Here is a 10,208-nt window from a genome sequence, read left to right as displayed (position 1 = left end):
ACCATAACAAATGAAATATCTCTTTCAATATAAAAATAACAGGATCACCTGTTACTTTATTCGTGGCCCCCTCCAAGTAGTAGGTGTAGCTTAAATTTTCAACTAGATAGAAGCTAACCAAACAACAAGACAAATTGGGCAAATTAGACCTATACATCATGTCATTTCTATTGTGTGTCTTTTGTAGTTGACCTCCGGATAAGACTGCAATTAAAATGCTATCCGTTTATCCAAATTCGAATTTGGGTCGGATCAACTATGAATCCACCCCCATTTGTTCCGATAAAATCCAATTTGATTTGTTGTTGTATATGTATATACTTAAATTTTATGTTTAAAAAAAAAAACTGACTAAGCTTCATTTATATAGAGACGATTACATGAGATGAGTTTGTCGGTCTGTACCGTAAACTAAGCTGACCCTTACATGATAAATAAGCAAAAAGATGGTCCACTTGATTGTATTGTCTGCTAATAATACGTACAAAACATATAGAAGAAGCAAAAGAGGAAGTGAGCCATTTAAATGTTGTACTATTTTTACTAAATTGTCATGTAATCAAGTTCTATGCTGTTATTTTCAACTCATTTTCTTTCTTAGGGGATGTTCTTTTTCTGAATTTTGAAAGGGGGGAAAGTTGGTCAAAAGGATTTTGATTTCTATTGACCAAAGATCTCATGTTCTTTTTTCAGATTTACCTAAGGAACAGGGAAAATTTATTTTCCAGAGTATCCCTTACCCCTAGGTGGGTAAAATTGGTATTGCCAACACTTGAAAGGGACAAAAATGTCCCTTGCAATAATAGATTTTTATGGATAAAATGGAAATTGTCTTTATTTACATGAGTAAATGCAATTACTCGGATAAATGTTTCTAAAAACCAATTACCTGCATAAGTGCATTTATCCGGATAAATGCGAACGGACACTTAATGAAATACAATATCAAAGTCATTTAATGGTGTCCCCAGTTTTTTCTTACCGCTTTTGTCTTTCCTGCTTGGGTTAACAACTGCTGCAAATAAAACATGGACATACTTTCCCTTTGGTTTAAATTCACAGTATTGACTGATCTGCTTTGTTAGCTCTCCTTTGTGACTGGATTGAATTTTGAATCTTTCCCTTATACTTCCAAATTCTTATGAGTTGAAACAGAAAGACACTAAGGATTTCTGAGCTTTTATCCATTAAATCATTGTGAAAGTGTTTTGAGAGGAAAGCGGAAATTCTAATTACACACCCCAATGTCTTCGCCCGCTATCCAGTCCAGATAAGATCACCAAGGAAACCCTGGAAAAGCAACAGTTCTTCACGTACAAATCTCTTTAGTTTTTTACTCCCTCCCCAGTCCTCTCTCTCTCTCTCAAAGACCCACCAGTCAATTACAATTTTCATGTATAGGATCTACCATGCTTTCCAAGAACAAATGTCAAAGACCATTTATCAGAGAACATGAATATAAATGTATAAGAAGGAAAGAGCCTGTTCACCAAGCAATCCCTGGTGGGAGCCCCTCCACATGGCGCCACCTGTACCGCTTCACCGATCAAAGCTGTTCCCAGCTAACGCTAAGGAGAAGTCCCCATTTAGCTAGTATTCAAGGTCAAAAATTTGGCCAACAATTAATAATCGCACTAGCTAATAAGTCAATCGTGCTACTCAGAAAGAAGCAGAGAACAAGCGCTCAGTTTTAACTTAAAACAGATGTAATGAGCTCAAACCCATCTGCGGTGATATGTTCTGACAAACTCTGACTCTTCAATGCTGCCTGAAACTCCTATCAACCTTTGGGATTGGGAGAACAATTCGCATGGCAAAATCCTGTCTGCTGCTGCTGCTGTAAATTAAAATTTTAGCCTGGAGCTGGGGGCTGGGTTCCATTTATCTTCACTGAAAAACTTACTGGCAGATCAGATGTTATGCAAGCACTAACCCCACTTTACAAAAAAGCCTGTGGAATATCGAGGCTTGTTAAGGACAGAGAAGGTGAAAAGTGGAAACTCCAATTCACGGAGTCAAGTTGGGTACGAATAAAGGTATTAAAGGTACTGGTGGTGCTACTGGGCAACAGTATTTTGACAAATACTACGAATATCTTGTGAGATTAATTGTTTTCCCACGTACTCGGTACTACATTCACCTTCTTCTCTACTTCGATCAGTTCTCTTCTCCGTACTGAAAAGTTCTAGGTTATATAATGATCCATGTACAGTTTTCTTAAGCACAACTTTTGAGATACCTCAGTTTCCTTTGATGCCTGATTAGAGGCCACTTTCCGTTGGAAAAAAGAAAAAAACAAAATTGCAATTACGAGAGTGAGAGAGAGAGAGAAGTAATCCCTTGAAAAAATAACATTTTGGTTGAAACTTGAAACTTGAAAGTCATTTCATTGACAAAGGCAAACGTGTGGATATTCCTTTTGTTATAAACCCAGCTTGCTTGCTTCTTGTCCCGGAAAATGACTTCACGCTCTATGTTGATGCATGTGATGTTCCGCTGTGTTTTACCCAAAAAATAAAAAAATATAAAAAGAGTTCCGATGTGAAAAGGATACCACAACTTTTATCTTCTGCTGCATGTTGTTCTACGGTTCGAGCCTCCCCGTCCCCACACGGTGGTTTGATTGGTTGGGCATCGATCGGTGTCATCTTAAGAGATTGATTGTCACTATTAATTTCATTTCGGCCAAGAAAACTTTTGCAGTGGGAACCCCATCTCCATCTGGGTGACTTCCAGTACCTCTCTGCCCCTTAAAACTCGAAAGATCATTTGGAAATGGAGCCAAGAGAAAAGAAATAAATAGAAATAACGGGTTAAAGTTTGGATAATACAACAGTAACACCATGAATTTAAGTAAGCTCCATTCTTTTAATTTGTGGCCAAACCCTGAAACCCATTTGTTTGTTTTTTGTGGCCTGTATAGCAGCAGTTCGGAATTTGAAAAGTAATCTGTGATCCACGTTTAATTCTCGGCCAAACCTTGGCAGATGCGGTCACCACCTTCGCTAGTTGGCTATTCTATCAACAGGATCCTCCAATATCCCCAGTCCCCAGTGTGAGAGCTGAGCCTTGCACTGTCGCTGTCGTAATTCTTCATGACTTGTCGCCAAAATTGCTGCTTACGAGATGATCGACACCCATTACTGGTTACTACTTGAGATTACTTTTTTCTCTTGAGGACAATATCTCACTGATCTATTACGAGTATGAATACGTGATGATGTAATTGCTAACCATTGGCACAGAGATGAGAGAAAGTTTGGAAAATGATCAAATGTCAGAGCCAGAAAATAGCCTTCCTCCATCTCCCTAGATGCCTGTGACAGAGTATCAACTCTTTACTGCTGTGTTGACTGTTGACCTCCTCGATTGTGCAATCTCATCAATTCAAATTTCACTTCTCTAGGACTCTTAACAACAAGCTTAGCATTAGCATCGAAAGAAAATAAAGGACACCCGACCCGAGCCAGCTGGAGAAACAGAGCAGAACAGAAGTGCCGTAGCCTGCCTCTGCCATTCCAACAATCACCATCATCCTCGTTTAACATGAAAATAAAATCATCAGTGCCACTGTTCCCTTTCTTGCCGGCATTATTATGTTCTCAAAGTCAAGTCAATTTTTTTCTTGGGGTTTTTCTCTCCTATGTTTTCACTTTCTTATCCATCTCCCCACCATTCCTCCTGTTTGACTTTCAGCCAAGCCTCTTTATTACCCATTATGGACTATAGGTTGATTGACGATCACGGACCATGATTCATGGTGATACAACAAGCGTAGCCCATGTCTATCAGACTCAGAGTATCAATTCGTCAAATGTATTATACTTGTAATCATTGGAGCAATAAGCTGATGGGAAAAACCCAGCTCACTAAAAAATAATTGGATAATTGAAAGGTCGAATCCAACCCAATTGGAAATTGATGGGAAATTAGTCAAATTACACCAATCTATCTATATGGTCCATAATTACATCAGAGTCAGAGAGCCGAGAATCTGGTAATTTTGAGCACACGAGCACATGGGAATGGCGGCACGATCTGGTTACACCCCTCTGATCAGATACGGTACTGATCTTCAATAATCAGTTAACATCCAAAGAAGCTTTTATATAATGCACTTGTGATAAACAGTAAAAACTACCTTCCGTTTAAAGTAAAATTATTTCCATCTGTTTCTCAGTATTGCAGAGATTCTACACCTTTTTTTTCTCTGAACACTGCACTGTCATGTAATTTTTTTTCCTACCAATAGGGCAGACTATATTTTACATTCTCTTCTAAGACCCATATCTCTTGCTTGCTTTCTGTGATTACATTAAAAAAAAAAAAAGTGTAGAAACTTGTTACATGTAGCTTTCTATATCATTCTTCTTTGGAACCTGCTCCACCCCAAGTAACAGGAGGAGAAGCTTCAATATTTCTTCTTCAGTTTAGTATGAACTCACGATGAGCTTGATCTATCCATTGAGATAAGTTGACAAATAAACAAAGGAAAAAGGTGCTTTTGTATCCAGTCGAACCAATTAACTTTCGAATCCAGTAGTCTACCTCTATAATTCTTCTCTGTTTCTGAATTCTATATTACTGTAGAAATGCTGCTTGCTATTGGAGATGCAAATGGACTCTCCGGGAGATTAATCCCTTGGCTGTTGAAAAAATCAGAACAAGAAAAAAGTTCAGGAATTAGAAAAGCATGAAAGTTAAACGATTTGAAGCATCAATCGATATAAATATCACTGTTTAATCCTCTATTAATTCTATTAGGAAACATTATTTTTACTGTCATATTTAGTGCCATAAAAGTAAAATCTATGTTTCCTCTTGTTGCTTGTTTCTAGACCCCACAAGGTTCATCTTTTTTATCAACTCTAAATTTGACCAAGCACATTAGGTTCACCTTTAGAAATATAATTGTAGAGCACATCAATTCTAAAATTTCCCTTACTAATTAGAATATAAAATCTCAGCCTACAGTTGATTCCAATAATTTAAAGCTGACACAATATCATACACAAACATGTCTTTTTATTGTGCAGGTCATTGACACCTAGTAATTCTTAAGCCCATAACTTGGATTAGAAACATGCAAACAACAGATAACCTAAGCAGAACCCAATTGAGCTACAGAAGGTTGTTAATGACATCATGACGTGCATTTTTTCATATTTTTTCCCTAAATAACTTACCTTTCCTGATCACTGTAATTGGTGCCTGTGTGTCTGGTTTTATCATCGCTTGTTGAACCATTATTCAGAACATCCAGCAGATAATTGAAACGGTCTGCAGATGGAAAGTCATTGTGATCTGCATGGGCTTTAATGCAGAACAAAAATGGAAAAAAAAGTCAGGAAAATAACCAGAGAAACAGTACACAACAGAAAGAAGGTTAAAAGGAATGTTGAATTACTTTCTAGAAGAATTATTTAGACATACCTTCTGAGAGCTTCAACTCATCCATGTAACCAAAATAAGGTTGGTGGGACAGTGCTTTAGGTGCTAACTGCAACTCTGTGAGCCGCCTTCTCTCAAGTTCAAGGGCCTGCTCATGCTCTTCCATGATCTGCTTCCTGAGTATTCTGGAATTATCGCAGAGTCGAGGCACTGGAGAAAAATATACATAAGATATGACAGGAAAGGACCGTCATTAAAGACCTAAAAAGAAAGGCAATCACTGGGTAAATTGTAAGAAGTGTTTACCAACAGCCTGTGGCACATGCTCAATCAGGCAAGAAAGGTGTATTCAATATCAGTTTAGCTCCATGAAGATTTACTAGGCAAAAAGGCCCAACTGAAAGAACAAAAGCCTCCAATCTAGCAATTTTGTGGGTTATTCCTCTTTTACAAGCATTCCAGAATGCGATAGATCAGATGATTTGGTATTTTGTCCCCTAGGTGGGATTTTGTTCGATTTGAGCCGAGAACTTGCATGTGCAAGCTTATGTGCCAACTACTAAAGACAAGATAATATTCTCATGGCGTGTTAAGTATATAGCAATATATCCTAGTATAACTACAGAAGACCACAACTTCATACGTGAATATACTTACTTGAGTGAAGCTCGGGATCCATTTCCAGCAAATGAGAAGGGTAGTACATTGGAGGTTCAACTTTCTCTGTATATTTCCTGAAACAAAGAAACACTCTCAAAGGTAAGATTTTAAGGAGTTAGCACATGAATGAAAGAAGAGGGAATTCCTTCCAAAGCAAGATAATCATGAAATGGCAGGAAATGCCTTCTTCCAAACAGGGCATAGGTGTATTGGGAACCCCTCCCCCCTCCCACGTATTTTTGCAAATTGAGCTAAGTTTTGAACCCAACGCATCCCAAATGAACTCATTCAGGCAACTCTCAAAAATACTAAATTCACCAGTATTGCATCAACTGGTGAGAAAAAGGCCGTTAAAAAAACATAGCCCAAAAAACTTCCAATCATATCCCAAATCTGTTTCACCAGAAATCTAAACGACTGTAGTGAGAAAATGAAATGCCCTTTGTCTGATGTTGGGCATTTTACAGATGCAAAATAACTTTACCATTATGAGGTTGCCAGCAAACATGAAGGTTATCAGGAAAGAAACTCAACAGCCATGGTTATGCTCATTCAGCTAATTCCAAGAGGGTTTCTCTCTTACCTGTCAACAATCCTTGACTTCTCTCTATAGGGTTTCACCAGTACACGAGCCCCACAGACAAAATGGGGATTCCCCTTTGTCAAAATCATCTTCACCGTCTCTGGGTAGACAAAAGTAACAAAACCAAACATCCTTTTCTGCTGGCAAGGAATCCTTACATCCTGAACGGGGCCAAAGCTCCTACAAACAAAGGAAACCAGCATGAGAAACACACTAAAATTCCAATATGAAAAATCCGAAAATGGCTGGAACTTCACATGATAACAGCATTGAGATATACTTGAAGTAATTGGAAACATCTTCCTCAGTAAATGTGCTCTCAGCAGGAAAAGTCAAGTAAATTTGACGAGACCCAGCAACAATGGCACCAGGATCGTTCCTCTCACTCCTGTATTCCATGTATCTGGGAGCATCTTCCGCCAAAACTACTGAATGCTGTCCATGAGGTCTGAAACTCATTCACAAGATCCAACCGTTAAAAGCTTAAAACAATTATTAAAACTGAGAACCAAATCAAAGATCAAAGACTCCACCTGTCAATAAGTCGAATGCTGTTCTTCAGACGCGCAAGAAGCTTTGTCAGACTGAAACCAGCCTTCCCATGTCTTTGGCTCTCTGTAAGGTACCCCTCAGCCTGAAGTGTTCTCCCATACTTCTCATAATACATCATCGGCAGAGAGGCTATTGAAACAGGGACACCTCGTCTAGATTTCAAAAGCTCTGTGAGCTCCAACTCCAGCTTTTCAAGAGACCCAGGGGAGAAGAGATGATCTTCATTAACCAGCTCATTAGGATTTGGAGTGAATATCTGAGAGAAATTATCTCCAATAGTTTGACCATGGAAGTACCTACAGTTGGTTCCATGCTTACAGAAACCCTTGTTAAAGTAATGGCAAGCCTTCACTGGGAACTCAGGTAGGCTTGGAGATCTCCTACTTGTCCTTGCACTTAGCCCGCCCAGTGCAGGTTCTGGATAGTAGTAATTGCTAGAAAAGTCCAGACCCACCGAGTTTGGATCTAACTGTTCTTCTAAACTCAAGAACTGAGCTTGATTGTGAAGGCGAAATTCATCGGAGATGGAATCTGAATAAGCCGGAGGGATGAAGTCCATGCCACTTATGGTTTGCTGGTCCGTTGTGACTTGGGGGTCCCAGTAGGGAGCTGGGACCCGGAAGGTGGCCGGAGACGTAAAGGGGCGCGATGAAGCTGGCGAGAAAGGGGTGAACTGCAAGGGTAAATCTGTAACAGGGGCCGCATTCATAGAAGAGGGCGAAACTGGAGCAGAGGACACTGGCTTAGAGGACAAACCGAGCTCGGCTTTAGCCTTGTTGATCAAGGCCTGGATCAGATTGTCAGGACCAAAAGCCAACCGGATCATCTCCCGGTCGCCGTGGTCCTGCAGTAGAAGATAGCCAATAATCTTGGACACATTATCGGGCTCTAATTTCTGAATTCTATTGAAGACAACTCGTGTAGACTCTGAAAAATCCATTTCAAACCTATTTTCTGCAACCAAATACAAAACAAACAAGAGATTCACCTAAAAAGAAATTGAAAAAGCACCACCTCAAACACAGACACTGCATCTCTCTGAAATTGAAAAAGCACCACCTCAAAAAAAGACACTGCATCTCCCTGTAAGACAAAAGAGAAACAAAGCAACAATACAAGATAAACAGCCTACGAGCAGGGACTCTGAAACGAAAACTTCAACAAGGAAAAGAAAAAGTTGTAGATAACATTAGGTCAAAAAGAAGAAAAATGGTTGTTGCAGCTTGGCAAACAAAATAAAGTAACAGATCTAGTAAAAGAAGAAGGATATGAATGGATTCAACACTTAAAACCAAGGAGAAAGAGACCCCGGTCCATAAAACCTAGTAGAGATGAAAAAAGAGAGACGGAAAATAAAACCTTTCCTACTCCCACTATCTGCATCATTTCTCTCGAATTCTGAAATTCACACCATAAATAGTATTTGAACTTACCGTTAAAAGGCGCATAAGCTTCTTTAAAACACTACCTAATTACTTGTAGCTTTTTTTAAGGAAAGATAACTACAACATGAAGGCTCTGAAAACCCTAGAAAAAGCTTCCAGAATCAACAATTGCAGAACGGTTTCAGCAACCAAAATATGCATTTATTTCTTTATTTGGAACTAAGATATTTAAAGAAACGATTTGAAGTTTTGAACAAACAACCCGCATGGAAAAGGAGTTCTTTTTCTTCAAACAAATGAAGAGAATAAAATTGAAGAATCCTTTTTTTTATTTCCTGGACCAAAGAAAAAAAGCACTCTCTCAGCTTACTAACAATCATAAGTAAGAGAAACTAGTAGGAACCCAGTATTTAGAATCAAAAGAATGTTAAATAGTGTTCCAAATCAGCTTTGAAGATAAAGAAGAGACTTTATTTTTATTGATCAAAAAAAAAAAAGAGAGACTTTTTTTTAAATGAAAACTTTTGAACACAAAACCTTGGCATCATAATCCCAGCTTCACATCACTCTAACGGGTTCCCTGAGCTTAGAATATGGTTTTACAGTAACGAAGAAATGGAAGAAAACACTATTCATGGTTTTGAAGAAACCCGTTACAAAGACCAACTTTTCAAACAAATTGAAGCAAAAGTTGGGCTTAACGCTGAAATTTTTAGTTCATGAGAGTGGAGGAGCAAGCACCCATAAACGCTTCTTCAGGAAAAAAACTCGTAACCTGATAAATATATAAGAACTGAAGAAGGAAGCGACTGAGGCAGACCCGTCCATGAAAAATAAAATCAACTTCTGAACACTAAAGAACCCGTAAATAGAAGCTGATTTGCTAGGCAGATTGACTAAGAAACAGGAAGAATAGGGAGAGAGGGCGGGGGAGAAAAAAAAATTATTCAGATTGTACGTTATTAAAAACACAGATCTAAAATACCCACCAAACCTTACGGCTTCTTCTGCAGATATAATAAGTCAGAGGAACCAATCCAAAGCCTTAAACTCCATGATTCTCCTTCCCTCCCTCACTCCCTCTCTCTCTTTCAGTCTCTCTCTCCCTCTCTCTCTCTCTCTCTACACTCTACCTTCTCTCTCGTTATCTCTCTATTCTCTCATGCCTTCAATACTCTGCAAAAACGACATCATCCTAAAAAGCAAAAAGACAGAAAGGATAGCTTTAAGGGCGCCTGTCTTGAGTTCAAATCAACAGATAAATATATAAATAAACGCAAAAACAAAATGCTGATATCAAAAAAACAATTTTATATAATTATTTAATTCTTTTCGAATTTTCTAAATTCTTAAAATTCGAAATCATTTCTAGTTTGTGAAATTAGATTACAGGTTGTATTTGTCGTTACAGAAAATTACGCGAATTAAATGGAAATGGTACTGAATTTCCGAATACTGTGAGAACAGTTAGCCGAATTAAATGACATTAATGCCCCCAATCAATTGAGAAATAGTCGATGAAATATTCTTTCTCCAAAATTTTTATATTATTAAGAAAATATACTCATTCGGAAATACCTAAGCAGACGAGTTGTTCTCCACCTTTCTCTCTCCCTCGCTCATTGCGCTCAAAGAGT

General features: G+C 38.4%; 1 protein-coding gene across 4 annotated transcripts; it reads right to left on the bottom strand.

The window, feature by feature from the left end:
- Positions 1 to 4,124: 4,124 nt before the first annotated feature.
- On the bottom strand, positions 4,125 to 9,813 carry LOC104594206 (CCCH-type zinc fingerfamily protein with RNA-binding domain-containing protein). 4 transcript variants are annotated; one of them, XM_010254398.3, is made up of 8 exons: positions 9,561 to 9,813; positions 7,168 to 8,140; positions 6,915 to 7,082; positions 6,635 to 6,814; positions 6,049 to 6,125; positions 5,434 to 5,601; positions 5,187 to 5,313; positions 4,125 to 4,646 (listed from the first exon to the last, which is right to left on the bottom strand). In XM_010254398.3, exons 2-8 carry the CDS (start codon positions 8,124 to 8,126, stop codon positions 4,577 to 4,579), a joined length of 1,749 nt encoding a protein of 582 aa, XP_010252700.1. In that variant the 5' UTR covers positions 8,127 to 8,140; positions 9,561 to 9,813; the 3' UTR covers positions 4,125 to 4,576. The 4 variants fall into 4 exon arrangements, with proteins under 4 accessions (XP_010252700.1, XP_088755406.1, XP_010252701.1 ...); XM_088899280.1 differs by lacking the exon at positions 9,561 to 9,813 and adding an exon at positions 8,246 to 9,558; XM_010254399.3 differs by lacking the exon at positions 9,561 to 9,813 and adding an exon at positions 9,347 to 9,549.
- Between the last annotated feature and the right edge of the window lie 395 nt (positions 9,814 to 10,208).

This window comes from Nelumbo nucifera, chromosome 1 (genome assembly GCF_055504915.1).
Source record: "Nelumbo nucifera cultivar China Antique chromosome 1, China Antique-T2T, whole genome shotgun sequence".
Lineage (NCBI taxonomy): Eukaryota > Viridiplantae > Streptophyta > Magnoliopsida > Proteales > Nelumbonaceae > Nelumbo > Nelumbo nucifera.
This window is presented reverse-complemented; position numbering and strand designations above follow the sequence as displayed.